Source organism: Euphorbia lathyris, chromosome 7, assembly GCF_963576675.1.
Source record: "Euphorbia lathyris chromosome 7, ddEupLath1.1, whole genome shotgun sequence".
Lineage (NCBI taxonomy): Eukaryota > Viridiplantae > Streptophyta > Magnoliopsida > Malpighiales > Euphorbiaceae > Euphorbia > Euphorbia lathyris.
The window spans coordinates 63814073-63830131 of record NC_088916.1 but is presented as its reverse complement, the minus strand read 5'-3'; the positions used below and the strand labels follow the sequence as shown (position 1 = coordinate 63830131).

Sequence of the window (16059 nt, the reverse complement as noted above, 5' to 3'; positions counted from 1 at the left end):
TTGCCATCCCAAACCGATGAAAAGATGGTGGTTTATAGAGAGAAGAGATTATGTTTCGTTCAACCTTTGAAGAATTAGTGTTTGTGGAAGAGGATTAGGATGGAAAGCTCAAAAAATGAGAAACAAAAAAAATCTAACAATTGAACGGCAAATGCGACAAATTTCGTTACAAATGCGATAATAATGGAGGAAAATAGAGGAAAATGAAACGATATCGTTACAGATGAAGAAAGAAGCAAGACCAACGAGAAAAGCAGTCGTATAAGCTAAAAACATATCATTTCTATGGGAAATTGAACATAATACTTCAATAATATTAAAAATCGCTAACGATTGGTATTAGAAATGGAAGAAAATGAAACGAAGAAGAAGTTGAAACGAAGAAGAAGAAGAAGAAGCGAACGAAGCGGAAGCAGGAGCAGGAGCAGATGGATGGATCGAATAGAACTAATAGTAATTTTGTCCAAAATGGATGAAAGTGTCTAATTTGATGAGATGAAAGCAAAATGAGTTAGATATGTAAATGGACCCCTTTAATTGAGCTAGATTTGTAATTTGCCCTAAATTTAGTGGATTAAAGTGGCTAACTTGATTTGATCCAAATTTTCAACAATGCGAACAAGAAGTAGATCCCACGTGAAAACGAGCGCGCTGGATCATATCCAATATTACCCGTCAAAACACATACACGTCGACCTAGGGCTCCATCATCAATCGGTGTTTCTCTCTCAAGAGTCATAATATTAATATCAAATTGCATCTTATCCAGAAATTAGGGGTTTCTTTCTCAACGAAGCGGAAGAAACAGCTTATTCAGAGATCGGAGATAACAGCAACTAACCATGTCAACTGGCAGGAAAATCACGTTGAAAAGCTCCGACGGCGAGACTTTTGAGGTAGATGAGGCGGTGGCTCTTGAATCTCAGACGATTAAGCATATGATTGAAGACGACTGCGCTGATAACGGTATCCCTCTGCCTAATGTCACCAGCAAGATCCTTTCAAAGGTAATCGAGTACTGCAAGAAGCACGTCGAGACTCCTAAGTCCGAAGAACGTCCCTCCTCCGCCGACGAAGAGTTGAAGACCTGGGACGCTGAGTTCGTCAAAGTTGATCAGGCTACCCTCTTTGATCTCATACTGGTGCGCTCTTCTGTTTCCTTTTATATGGTTTATAGATCGTTATTGTTTGTGTTTACCTGATATTGATTTTGCGTTACGGTTTGAGATCTGATTAGGTTTTGAAGTTTGTTTTTACAATTTATTGCTGATTATTGATCGGGTTTCTTATATCTGTTATTTTGTCAGTTGATATTATTTATTTATTTTATCTTTCTTTAAGGAAAAGCGGTTCTTGCTTGAATTCAGCATAGCTAGACCTTGTTGATGGTAGCTGTTTTTTTGTCCGAGGAAATCGAGGTTTAGGTGGTTACGATCATAGTTTTAAAAGGCGAAAGGCGAGTCAAGCCGACAAGGGCAAAATATCGGTGACGGCCTGGTCTCTCGCACTTGAGGCGACAAAAAATTAGAAAATAAAATAAAATAAAATTAACCCAATAAAAACTAGTAGTACTTAAGATCATTTGGAGACAAAATGTCCTCCATCAATGTGAATCAGTAGCACTACACCTGCAAAATTCAATCAATTGAAAACATCTTAATAAGAGCATCCCTAGTGGGAGATCACAACTTGAAGGTGCCAACTAGGATAAATTACAACAAAAGATTATAAACCATTAGAGTCTTTGTAACTTCACAACTTTTTTGAGGTAAAAAAGAAAATAAAAATAAAACAAGAAGGATTGGATTGGAAATTTGTTGTAAAAAAACAGCACATTAGATTTTGAGGCAACCTACCTTCTTCATTCTTGCGTGACTTACACCTTCCATTCTTCACTCCTTGTGTGCTTCACACTCTCTTATCTTTCATGCTTTTTAATCTAAAAATGTGGATGAAACCAAATTTGGTTACAAGCTCCATAATGCTTGGTTGTTACTAACCCACACAAAGTAACAAGAAAGTAAGATGCACTAGAGGTGCTCTAACAAAAATGATACACAAGTAATTTATTACAATAAAATTCCAAAAAACAGAAAAAAAATATAATCAATTCAAAGCATAAATTCGAATCACATCTCAAAGCTAGAAATTCCCACAAAAATTCAGCAGCATAACGGCACAATTACATGGAAAGAAAGAAAATATAAGAAGAAATCAAGAGTGAAGAAGAATCAGAAATCCTAACCCCAAACAGAAAAAAAAGATGAAATAAAGAGGAACGGAAAGAAAAAAACACACCGGTGGTGATTGATGACCGGCCGCCGGCGAGAGAACCGTTTCTGTTCTGTTTCTTTAATTGTATCGCTGTATTTCTTCTGTCTATTTGGTCTTAAAGTCTATTAATTAGGTTTTTTTTTTTTTAAAAAAAATACTGACTTATCGCCTTACCTGCAAGAGGTGACCGCCTCTCGCCTTAGAGGGTGAGGCGGTCGCCTCTTGCAGGTCCATCGCCTTCCATTCTGGAAGGCGATGAGGTGATCGCCTCTCGCCTTTTAAAACTATGGTTACGATCTAGACGTTTTTAGTTGTATTGGGGTTTAAGGCAGTTTTAATTCGGAAAACCAGAAGCTCTAAGTAAAATTCACCAATATTCAAAATTAAAACATACTAATCAACTATGTTGGACGGAAACTCTTCTTCATTGGCGCTTTCATGCTATATGAAACCTTCTCCTAATGGATGAAAATGGAAATTTTTAGTTGCATTGGGGTTTAATGTAACGTTAATGGGAAAACCAGAAGCTTTAAGTAAAATTCATCAATATTCAAAATCAAAACATACTAATCAACTATGTTGGACGGAAACTCTTCTTCATTAGCGCTTTCACGTTTCTTTTCTTTTCCGTTTTCAATACCATTTCCTAGCTAATTTTTCTTAGAAATAATGTTTCCCAATATCCGTTTCATTTCCCGTTTCCATTTCCGTGCATCATAGCTAATCAAAGACCAACTTGAACTTTATAAAATCATATACATAAATCATAATTTCAACATTATTTAAAGAATAAATTCATCAAAATCCCCAAAATCAAGTTGAGTAAATAAGTAAATTATGATATATTTGGTGATATGGGTTACATACATGACATGATATGGGTTACATACATTGAATTCCATATTTTGTGATTAGAATTGCTATTTGGGAGTTTAATAGTTAGCTTTATTTCAGAAGTGAAATAAATAAGGTTAGAAGACTTTGAAATGACATGATGAGTTGGTGTTCTTACGAGTATAAGCAATTGAGGAAATGATAAAATGATGAATTGAAGATAATTGATATGGAATTTAGAAAGATAAAAATGTGGAGATTATAATTAATTATATTGGAGTTGGTTAATAATTTGGAGATTCTAATAGGAAATAGTTTTGAATTTAGAGCAAATAGTTGAGGATACATATAAGTTTTTTCATTTTTGTGCCCTTTTATCCCACTTCTTTTGTCTGCCAGTGTCTTCGTTGGCCTGAAACATGGACTTGAACTTTTGGCCATGTTTGTTAAAGAGCTTTTTTGGAGTAAAATGAGAGGTTTGAGCCACTTTAGAGGTTTTGACTAGTCAAACCTCTAATAGTGGTGTTTGGTGAAGAGAGGTTTGAAAGAGCTTATTGGGTCCAAAAAGCTAATTTTGAAAAAGCTCATTTTATGAGCTTTTTCAATTAGTTTATTGCTCCATCTCTTTTTATGGGCATCTTTACCCCTGATTAATACTCTTTAATCTCAAATAAATGCTTTACCATGCCCTTATTTGTCATTTTACACAAACAACTATTAGCAATCAGCTAAGTTTTACCAAACAAGTTCACACCATCCGTTAGTCAAATCAGCTAACAAAAAAGGTAATAAGCTAACAGCTAATTGCCAAACAGGGCCTTTATATTTTGAAGATTTTATTTTCTAGTTCTTCACATAACTCTCTGCTGTAGATGAACTGTGGGTTGAATTTGATTATGGCTTTAGGATGTTTCCTGTGTGTTTTTTTGAAGAATTGTTTACCTTAATGTTTCTTTTCCCTTCCCTTTCCCTTTTCCATGCTGGTCTATTGGTTTATTTTTGTTTGGTAATGAATATGTCAGCTTAGGACATTAACAATGACCAGTTTAAGATAATTGCTCAATAATTTTCTGTGCAAACATTTTTTTTCATTGATTGGGGCAAGGAAAAAATTCTCAAGTAATGTGGAAATAGTGGTCCAGCTTTCTGCCTCTCTGTTTATTACGATAGCACGATGAACTAATCTTTTGTTTTCAGTGTTCAACACACAATCAAGTGCAGGACTAAGATTCAGCTGTCTATCCTAGAAAGAGCTGCTTGCATACTTTATTACACTTTCTCAATGAGTTTTCCTGTATCTCTATAAAGGAACAAACAAACTGAAGTTCTGTGTTTTTTCTAGGCTGCCAATTACTTGAACATCAAGAGCTTGCTGGATCTCACTTGTCAGACAGTAGCAGACATGATCAAGGGAAAAACTCCAGAAGAAATTCGCAAGACTTTTAACATCAAGAACGACTTTACGCCAGAGGAAGAGGAGGAAGTTCGAAGAGAGAACCAGTGGGCTTTTGAGTGAAAAAGTTGGATAGTGTTATCTTTAATTCTGTTTCCTGTTTGTGTTGGATGTGGTGTCTGGACCACTGTTTGCAAGCAATTGTTAATTTACTTGCTACATTGCCAACCCAAGACAATCACCAACTCTGATGTCTGGCTGTAACCCTGCTATTATATGTTAATATGGTAAAATCTGTGAATTTATGCATTGAAATCTTCAGTGTTGGGTTCGAATTCCTTTTTATTGCATTGAAATCTTCAGTGTCATGGAAAAAAGTTTTAGGGTCTGTTTCGTTCAACTGTTTACTGTTTTGTTATCTATTTTCTGTTAGCTATTTTGCTGTTTGCTGCTAATTTTCCTTCTAAAATAGCTATCAACATGGAGCTACAAGAAAGAGAATCAAATGGGCACGTAATGTGATTTAGAGTTTCCAGGCTTAGTTCTTGTTGTTGCTTCCAGTTGCCCAGAAATGAATGTTTTTATGCAGGGAAGTCCGAGATTCTTAATGTTCCATTGTAGAATTGAGATTATATCAAGCACAAAGTCCACAGACTAGCAAGCATTTTGAGATCCAGTGGATTTGATGTTCTCGCAACAGTCATTATTGTTTGTCATTGAGCATTGTTTGTGTGTCACTTCCTACTGCTTTGATTGCTTACAACAAATGGAGTACGGACTTTATATTTTCCATTAGTCCACATAATTTCCCCAAACACATCTTTAACAGGTGATATAGCTTTGAAATAAACTTGGTAACTTATTCTCTGTCCATTCCTCATAAATTGCAGCTTAGTAGGTGTAATTCCAACTTCCAATCCAGGAGGTACAAATGTGCTTGCTGTGTATGTGAAATTACCATCTCCACCAACGTTTGTAAGCATTCTAGTTATGTTCTTACTCTGGTTTAAGGACAGGTTGGAAATTGCTATAGATGGATAGTTTATATTGGATATTAGATCAGAGGTTGAATCTTTAGGGCAACTAAAATTATTTGGCAAGTTTGTTGAGATGATTTTGATTTGGGATGTATCATACCCATAATAACAGAGAAAGTTTATGTAATCTGTGGTGTTTGTGTCATAGACAAGCCCTGCTTGAAGTGGTGCAGCTGTGCTTATTTCTCCCGCCCCATAATCGTAAGCTGTGGCTTTGGCTCCTGAATCTGTTGTTATGGCTTCCTTAACGTTATTGGTTTGAGATGCTGCATCACAAAACCAAAAAGAAGTGAGACACGTTAAAAGGGTTCTGAATTCGCTTAATGTATAATTATATATCTAAACTTGACATTTTTTCAGGTCTCAATAAAAGTTGGTATATATCAGAATTCGAAATTGAGATTTGAGATTTCTAGCTTAAACTACGGGAGGTTTTTATTATTTGAGATCTCTAAACCTGTCATTTTTTGTTGTTTGGTACTCTTGCCTTGCTGACATGGTATAAAATGTGTTTACGTAGAATTTTGGTTCGGTGGTGTCATGTTAACTTTATTGTTAAGTAATCAAATAAGGATGTTGAATGTCTAAAATTGACAAGCTTAGGTGTGATATGTAGAACGAGCATTAAATCAATGAATTGCATTAAATCAAATTCTTCTCTAAATTAAAATCGAACCGAACAAGTCTAATAATAATTGAACATAACTAAGCTAAAATTTATTGGTTCAGTAGATATGACATAAATATGAAACAAAATAATATTACTATATTACAGTCTTGAACAGATGCACCTTAATGGCAAGTATATTAAATAACTAAAGTGATAAAATATCAAAATACTCTTTAAAGTTTTTGAGGGACAACTAATTTATTTTTCACCTATAATAGAACAATAGAATTTCAGTTCTAACTTTTATCAAATAGTATAATTAAATCCATACAAATAGAAATTGACATATTAGGTGATTTTGTCGCTAACTCGTCTACATATTGATGCCACATATTTCAATTCTAATATCGTTTTTTATCTTTTAGCATTACAATTTGATGAACGTTGTGCATTTGATATGTCAATTTTTGTATAGGCTATATTGACTTTTTTCCCAAAACTTTGAGATTATTTTGATTATATATATATATATATAATTTGGTTCGCTCCAAAATAAATAAACAACTGAACCGAACTCTTCAACGAACTCAATTATCGTTTAGTTCTAGACTTAGTTTACTCCTAGTGATAAACCAAGTATAAACAGTCCAACGATAAAAAAAAAAATGACAAATTTAGATATGTAACTATGTATTAAGTGGATGTGAATTATGATTGTGAACCTGTAGTCATAATGGCTGATTTGATAGCAGAAGGACCCCAAGTGGGATTATGTAGTTTAACCTCAGCAGCAAGTCCAGAAACATGGGGACATGACATGGAAGTTCCAGATATGACATTGAATCTTGGAGGTTGTTTCCCTTTAGGAGCTTCATCTGTATCATTTCCCTTCCATGCTGCAAGCATGTCTACTCCTGGTGCTGCAATATCAGGCTGTGCAATCCATATATATGAACAAACTTAGAATCTTTTGAGTTAATTTAATGTAATTTAATTAGATAGGATTAATTAGTTGTTTTTGCCTTGAGGATGTTCCTTGAGAGGGTAGAAGGACCTCTGGATGAGAAGTATGCTACTGTAGGTGCTGGCTTGTAATTTGTCACTGCTACTGTTGGTAAGATTGTTGCAACTGGATTTCTGTGTACGTTTTGGAATCTGTTAGTAACTAATAAGTTGACAAAATTATAGTCAATTTGGCCCTCAAATTTGATTTTGGAGATCAAATTGGTCCTTAGATATCAATTTAGCTCTTTATGCGTATTCTAAATCAAATAAAGGATTAATTTGGTTAAAAATTAAGTTTGGTATCAATTTTATCTGGTTAAATGAATCCAAAATAACACAGTATATGATTTTGTAGTTTTCGAGGATAGACCCTTAAAATTGGCAGCCAATATCAATTTAGCTCAAAATCGAATTTTAAGTAGCAAATCAGTCATTAAATTGGTAAATTTTGACAAATTAATCTAAAGTTTAGGTATTAAAAGCTGATTGCATATGGGTGAATTTGTCAAAATTTATCAACTTAAAAGCTAAGTTGACATCTAATTCGATTTGAACTAAACCAATCCTTACTCGGGGCTATTTTGACTCTTAATTCGAGGAGTTATCTGACATAAGTTATTTCCTCAGGCAGATACGTGTAGTTTATAGATTAATTTGATCTCTAATGACAAGTTAAACACTCAAATTTGAATTTCAATTAAATTGATTCTACTAGCTAACTTCATGGTTCCTAAAGTTGGTAGCTAGGATCAATTTATCCCAAATCGAATTTAGTGTCAGCCTTTAAGTTGACAAATTTTGACAAATTGACGCAGATATAATTCGTTATAATACAACAAATTTGTCAAAATTTGTCAACTTGAGGATTGAGTTGATATCCAACATTCAATTTGAGTTAAACTGATATAACTGTCAAGTTTGAGTGTTATTTTGACCTTAATTCTAATTTAAACACATGTGCCAAGTTAAAGGATTGAAGTGAATTTAGGTTGATTTTTGGGGGCAAATTGACCCTACCAGCTACCACAAGACTAAATTGGAATTAAGGGTAAAAATGATAGTTGAAGTTGACAGACCGAATCAATTTAGTCTAAATTAAAATTTAGGTATCAATTCAGTTCTAAAGTCGATAATATTTGATAAATTAGCTTAATTGACAATTTTTTTAAGTATTAAAAGTGATTGTATTTAGACTAATTTGTCAAATATTATCAATTTCAAAACTGAATTGATATCTAAATTTCAATCTAGATTAAACTGATCTACTTCACGAGTCATTTTGACTCTTAATTAGAATAAATTGACTCATTATCCAAAAATCTAAGACAAAAGATAAAGGCATTCAATAACACTCCATTTTTCAATAGAATTTATTGGATGTAGAAAATAGGAAACACATTCTGTCACATGTCAGAGTGCTCCTCACATGCTAAAAGGAAAATGCAAATAGACAAATAATTATCAATTTTGAAAGTTCACGGGGTAGTTATAGTTTTGGGGTTATTGGATACAATTGGACAAGAACAAAGGATTATTGAATGTTATAGGATAAAAACAGGAGGTTATTGAATACAATCGCATCAGAATAGAGGCTATTGGATGCAATTAGAATAGAAAGAGAGAGGATCATTTGATACTTTTAAAAATCTAAGCAAGCAGTTAATGATTTTGTACCAATTACAAGGCAACAATAAATAAGCTAGTTGGTTTAGGTGTTGTTACCTCGTTGAGTTAATGTAGGATAAGATTTGAGCTGCATCCTTTGAACTGATTACTGTCATTGGAAATTCCTTATAAACACTAGCAACTCCCTTTGTGATGTCATCAACCAGAATCATACCAACTCCTTCTAAGATCTGCACTTCCTGCTTCTTCTGAGTCGGCGAGTCACTCTCATTGTCATTATCACACACTACTATCTTCCCTTTTATCATATCCTTCTCCATTGAATCACTTATGCAGTTTCTGAATCAATCAGTGTTAAGTTTCTTCAATTACATCTAATTCTTAAGTTTTTCAAGCTATAAGGCTTAATACATCACCCTGTATTTAGCCAAATAATCCAACTCATTCCCTGAATTTCGGAGATGACTCAACTTACTTAAATGATATAATTAGCTCATAAATCCTACGTGGATCATTGTAAATAAGTTCAGAGCCAATAGATCACTTTAAATAAGTTTATTAGCGACTGATTCCCTGAATTTTGGAGATGACTCAACTTACTTCAAATGATATAATTAGCTCATAAGTCCTACGTGGATCATTGTAAATAAGTTCAGAGCCAATAGATCACTTTAAATAAGTTTATATCGCTAATAGATTACTGTAAGCAAATTTAGGGGTTAATCTCTAAAGTTCAGATGGTGAAACGGATTATTCGGTCAAGTTTAGGGGTACTGTTATATTAAGCCAAAGTAGAGGTGCATAGAAAGATGTCATACATACCTTGCTTCATTTTCTGAGGCACCAGCTCTCCTGGCTGACTTGGCATATATCAAAGGGTGCACTGGGTTTTCTCCGATTTTGGCAAAATTTATGCCTTCACCCTGAAGTCAAATTGATTTGACACATTAAACTCTCGATTAATGATTAATCGTACAAATGGAACCTCTAGTTAATAAATTAAAACGTATGAAATTCATTCTGTAGCCATATCAGACATATAGGATGATACACAGATGCTGTCCCCCTACATTGCTAATTTAGATAGCCTACGTGACCATAGCAGCCAGGCTACATGCTCGTGCCTATTGGGGTTTTCTGGTATGAGTATGTGCACTCACTACAATAGTGTTTATACCAAGTCTGAACATGAAAAGACTAGACATTGACATGTTCTACTCAACACTACTCCCGTAAAACGGTTCCTAGAAAAGTCCAAATTCATCCATACCATACGGATAGACTATAATAGACTAATCTATAAAACCGTGCAACATTAGCACTAAACTTTGGTTACATGTGGACATTAGCGGAGCTTAGACATGAAATCAAATTAACTAAAATGACTATAATATACTAACCTATAAAACCGTGCAACATTAACACTAAACTTTGGTTACATGTGGACGCCAGCGGAGCTTATACATGAATTCAAATTAACTAAAATGACATTCTATTAAATCAGCCCTTAATAGAGTATAAAATAGCTCAATCTACGAAGCATTAGTGCTAACATTGCTCGGTTTTATATGAGAAGTCTAACTCGGTTCCCCAATAACTATAGAACTAATTATTACCTTGATAACTTTGTTTCCACCCAAGATAACATTAGACTGAAAATCCCTATCAATAGTAGTAGCAGCAACAGTCAAAATCCATGGTGCAGAATTGACAACAGTACCAGAACTAGGCCCATCATTTCCTGCAGAACAAACCACAGTAATTCCATTCTCAACAGCATGAAATGATCCAATTGCAATTGGATCATTTTTCAATTCAGGCATATAAGCAGCAGGAGAACCCATTGATAATGAAAGTATATCAACACCATCTGCAATTGCATCATCAAATGCTGCTAATATGCTTGAACCTCGGCAACCATTCACCGAGCATACTCTATACGCAGCGATTCTTGAGCCTGGCGAGCCGCCTCTCGCAGTGCCCTCGGCGAGGCCGTAGTAAGAGGCGTTTGAGACTAAACATCCTGCTGCTGTTGAAGCTACGTGAGAACCATGTCCAATCATGTCTCTAGGTGTTTGATATATTTCGTCGTCGTCGTCATCTGGCCCATCATAAAATCTTGCTCCTATCAATTTCCTGTTAAGGATACATATATAAGAAAAGACTAGCCGAGGAATTAGGGGAAAGACAATGTTTTCGGCCCTTGTGATTGCCACAAAACATGGGCATTTCCCCTCTAAACTTCAATTTTTGGTGAGATTTTTATTGGGATAAACTATAAAATTTAACCCTAATTTTAGGGAAAATGTAAATATCTATGGGTGACGTAAGAGCATCTCTATTGTTGTAAAAGAAGGACTTATTACAATTAAAAAAAATTGATTGGATATAATCAAACATTAGAGTGGTTATTACTAGAAATCGTATGTAACACAATTGGTTGTTTTCGATTACAAACAAAGTGAGACTCACTTAAAGTGGGATTATCAATTAGTTACTGGAAATTGTATAAACTTTTGAATTTTTTTTTTTTTTGTACTGGTGAGATATAAAATTAAAATAATATAAAACAGAGTGAGATAAAATGATACTATTATTAGGGAAAGATGTTACTACAAGCGGTTGTTGCTAGAAATGTTTATGTTGAATTTCTAACAACAATGACCACTGACGTTATCAATAGTAAAATTTTATCTTTCACTTTTTGAATGTGAACAATTTTTGGGTCATCTGTGGAGTCAATCTTTGACTATTTGACGTGCAAAAAAATAAATCTACCGACGTGTTTTGAACGTCGGTTGGAGCAAATAAAAAAAGTGAAAAAAGATGCACAACTTTCATCCGCTCGTAAATAAAGATGGGGATGGGCTAGGGCAAAACCACTCCTATAAGAGATGGTTTTAGCTCAACCATAAGAGATGGTTTTAGAAGGTCAGAGGTGCATCGACACCTTATGCCCGTGGCTCCGCCTTTGGGTCCAAACAGAGTTTCATTTTATGGGCTATGTTACCCGTGCTTGAAATTCCTCTATGTATGTTTATTTGGACCAAAAATTGCTTCAAGTTTGAATATCTAAGAACAAAATTTTATAATTGTTTAGGTTCAACGTATATATACACTTTTCCAAACTCTCACTTTTTGATTAAGGGAGGAAGAGCCCTTATCGTTCCACCACATCCATTGGATTACTTATTCAGAAAAAATTCTATTATGATTTCAGACCATATTCTTTCAAGATCGCACAGATTCCACATCTATGGCGGAGTCTGAGCAGTCCGGGACCACAGTAGAAGCGCTTCCAAATATCATTTTAATAGGAATTTAGCAATAGATATTGGTTGAGTATATACTAAAGGCGTACCTATTACAACTGGAAGGGCTAAAGTCATAACCTTTGACACAAGTTCCTTTCCACTGAGTTGGAATAGTACCCATATTTTTATCATGAAAACTCTGTGATTCCGGCCAAATACCTGAAATCTAACCTTTTTGTTAGCATAAAACAAGTATCTCTCTGTTTCAGTTCCAATAAAGTTGGAAGCTTTACACACCTGTGTCAATGATTCCAACTATGGCATCTGATCCGCTAGAGATAGAAGAAATGGGATCATATGAATCTATCTTAACATCAGTTTGATACTTCAAAAAATCCCATGAATGAGTAGTGTGAAGCTGGAAAACAGGATCAGGAAAAACTGAAACAACTCCAGGTTTTCTGGAAATTGATTCCGCTTCTTCTTCTGTTAAACGAGCTGCGAATCCTGAGAATCCATGTCTGTAGCTGCGTACTAGAGATTTGTTTTTCCTGCCATAAAGAAATATACACCCAGAAAAAGACTTAATTATCTATCTTTTTCGTACTATCCATTTAGGGATGTAAACGACCCCGGACGGGACGGGGCGGGGAATGCATTTCTCATCCCTGTCCCCGACTAGTAGGGGATTCACCATCCCCATCCCCGCGAGCTAAGCGGGGACAAACTGATCGCCATAGATGTTCCAAAAACATTATTCATATTCCCCATTTATCGCGGGAAATCACCGTTTATGTTTAAAAAATCAGTAAATGCAAAAACGTTTAAGAAACAGTGGCTAATAATACCAAATATTAACAACCATTCTCAAAATTTTCAAATAAAAAAAAACTAAAAATTGAAAACAACCAATCACCTAATTAAAATGTACTTAAAATCATCCGAAAAAATCAATTATCACGGGGAATAGTCGGGGATCCCTATTGGGGATTAACAGTGCGGGGATACCTTTCCCCATCCCCATCATGGGGGACAAAATTATCCTCATCCCCGTCTCATGAGGATCCTTATCGGGGATTCTCCGTCCCCGTCGGGGCGGGTCACCGATGGGGACCGAGAATCCCCGCCCCATTTGCATCTCTATATGCATTGTGATGTAAGATATTTTGGGGATTAAGAACCAACGATGACAGTTTTCGTAGCCAATTCCACTAGTGGCGTCAATTTGTCACCAATTCTCACCTTACGGTTTTAAAACTAGTATACATATAATGGATTCTCATCTTACTAATAAAAATCAGATCATTTCTAATATTGGGTTCAATTCATTCTTGTTGCATTGCAATCTCTTAGGATCATTTCTTGCACAAACCTTCCACTTCTGGATGAGATGATTACAAAATGTGTTCAAAAGGGCTAGAGGTATATAACCTTTTGATAGTGCTTTTTTCGAACTCTTTCAAATTGAAATCTATTCTAGACATATATGTCATACTTTCTACAAATATTTAGAATTAGACGCTGTTTGGTAAATAGTTATTAGCTGATTATCTTTAGTTAGTTGAGTTGACTAGCTAATTGTCTAAATTTATTTGGTAAAACTTAACTTGTTTTGTAAGATGACAAATAAGGATATGGTAAAAAGCTTATTAGATCCAAAAAACTAATTTTGAAAAAACTAGTTTTATGAGCTTTTTCAATTAGCCTATTGCTCAATCTCTTTTAAATGACATTTTTACCGCTAATTACTACTTTTTAACCTCAAATAAAGGTTTTGCATATGTAATAAGTTAACATCTAATGTAATCAGCTGCTAATAGCTAATAACTGCTTTATGACTCAATAAACTATTTTAAACCTCTCTTCACCAAATATCATTGTAGTCAAAACCTCCAAAATGTCGGAACCTCTAATTTTATCTCCAGGAGCTCTTTAACAAACAGGGGCTTTATACTTCTTTTACATCTAAAATAAGATGGAAGTAACGAAGAAAACAATCAAAATTATGACAAAATTAAATTGGCAGTAATGCAGAAACGATTAAACCTATTGAATTCGAAACAAACGAACATCTACATTGATTGATCAACATACATCTACCCCAACTTGCTAAGATCAAGACAAGACTTTGAAAATTAGGAAAAACTCATCATATTTCTGAAATAAAGCTTCTGTTGGTGCATAAACTTGTGTTTTTATTGATTCAATTCAAGTAGCAAAAAGACAAACATATATTGATTCTGTTGTACAATTCAAAATTTAAGGGACAAAGAGATGATTGTAATAAATCCAAATAAAAAAACTGACCTTTTAGAAACAGAGGTTAGAAGATGAACATAATCGTTGTCTAGCCAATCATTTTTGGCACCCAAATAAACAATAAAAACCTTGTCTTTCTCTGCTGCTGCTGCTGCAGCTTCTCTAATTCCAATTAGGAAAAACAGAGGAAAAAGAAGAAGGATTAGTGTAATAATTTTCATGGTTTAACGTTAATGGTTCCTTAGTGAAGCATTGGTGTTTATATATATTGAAAGAAAGGTTTTTAGAATAGAAAAATGGTGAGTGGGTTGGTCTAATTTTATGAATTCAGAAAAATTTCAATCTGATCCTCTTATAGTGCGGCACTGCTCAGCCTTTTCTGGTGGTGGAAGATATTTATGGATGTTGATTATGTTTTATAATCACTAATCTTAATTAGAGGCATTTTAGCAACTGTATTAGCCATGCTATTTTGATGTGTAGCTTTCCTGTCCAGCAGGGAGTCTTTTTTTCTGGCAAAAGCACAAGTCCTGCCATTTTCATACTTTTTTTTTTTTAATTTCCTTTTGATTAATCTCATCATTATAACCTTAATTAGTAGGGTTTGTTCGTTCGGTTCAGCTACTCGTATCGTATGAGGCGCTTAGGTGTAGAGAGGTTAACGGCACAAAAATATGATGTGTCAATTTCTGTTAACGAAGATTTTATTTTTCAAAAATCTTGAAATTATTTAGGTAGTTATCACTTTCCTGTTCGAAAGAACTATCAACAATTGTTTTTAGATACTAATCAAACACTTTTGTTCTTCTGCTTAGGATGAAAAAGTAAAAAATACCTACAAAAAAGAGATACAAACAAGCACTTAAGGTCTGTTTGTTTCAGTTGTTCCAGTTTACTGTTTGGTGTTACGTGTTTGTTGTTTGCTGTTGCTGATAGACAATAGATATTAGTTGTTGTTTTTTTAATGTTGGCTGCTTTTCCAAAAAAGTAGAGATTTTCTGCATTTGTAAAAAACTGTTTTCAGGTGTAAAAGTCAAATAGGAGGTAACTAACCAAACACCTAAAACTCTCTATTTTGAATTGAAAAAGTAAACAAAAATATGAAAAGTAGCAACCAAACACTCTTTTAGAGAAATTTAGATTAGATCTACATGGTTGTGCTTCAGCTGTCAATCAAGATCAAAAGCCTGTTTGGTTTTGCTCGTAAATAATAATTGATTTCTTATGAGCGTATTTTTCTCAATTTTAAATAAACACTTTATATTTAGTCCTCCTTTTTGAAGTAAAAGAAAAAAAAAATCAGACAAGCACTAAAAATATAATGGCCAATTTAATTTACCTGTTACTTTATTGTTAAAGAAAAAAAAAAAAAAGTAAAGATTCCGTACTGTTGGAAAATACTGATTTTCATATATAAAACAACAATGGAGTTCCCTGACTAACATCTAAAACTCTCATTTTAAATATGAAAATATAAATAAAACGAGAAAATAGAGTAAACAAACACCCATGCTCTGCTCTACGAATATATAGCTTATGTTTCTTACTAAACACATCCATTGTGACCATTAAGAAGGCTTAATTCTCAAATAGGACTAACTCATATGGTTCACCCATATGCTAGAAAAGAAATTTTGAATAGTACATATATGATTTTTAATTGTAAATGTAATCAATTTAATAGAATATAGAATAAAAAAAATTCAAAATGTTGTGAAAAGAATTGAAATAAATGAAAGTTCAGTCATCACGAAATGATGAAGTTTT

General features: G+C 34.1%; 2 protein-coding genes across 2 annotated transcripts; one reads left to right on the top strand and one right to left on the bottom strand.

Annotated features, from left to right (window-relative positions):
• Positions 1–719: 719 nt before the first annotated feature.
• Positions 720–4836, top strand: LOC136201033 (SKP1-like protein 1B). Its single transcript, XM_065991575.1, has 2 exons — positions 720–1142; positions 4451–4836. The coding sequence occupies exons 1-2, from the start codon at positions 843–845 to the stop codon at positions 4622–4624; spliced, it is 474 nt and encodes a 157-aa protein (XP_065847647.1). The 5' UTR covers positions 720–842; the 3' UTR covers positions 4625–4836.
• A 319-nt stretch (positions 4837–5155) lies between these two features.
• On the bottom strand, positions 5156–14621 carry LOC136201032 (CO(2)-response secreted protease-like). Its single transcript, XM_065991573.1, has 9 exons — positions 14341–14621; positions 12331–12584; positions 12141–12252; positions 10396–10915; positions 9602–9702; positions 8876–9118; positions 7171–7285; positions 6871–7081; positions 5156–5804 (listed from the first exon to the last, which is right to left on the bottom strand). The coding sequence occupies exons 1-9, from the start codon at positions 14511–14513 to the stop codon at positions 5236–5238; spliced, it is 2298 nt and encodes a 765-aa protein (XP_065847645.1). The 5' UTR covers positions 14514–14621; the 3' UTR covers positions 5156–5235.
• Between the last annotated feature and the right edge of the window lie 1438 nt (positions 14622–16059).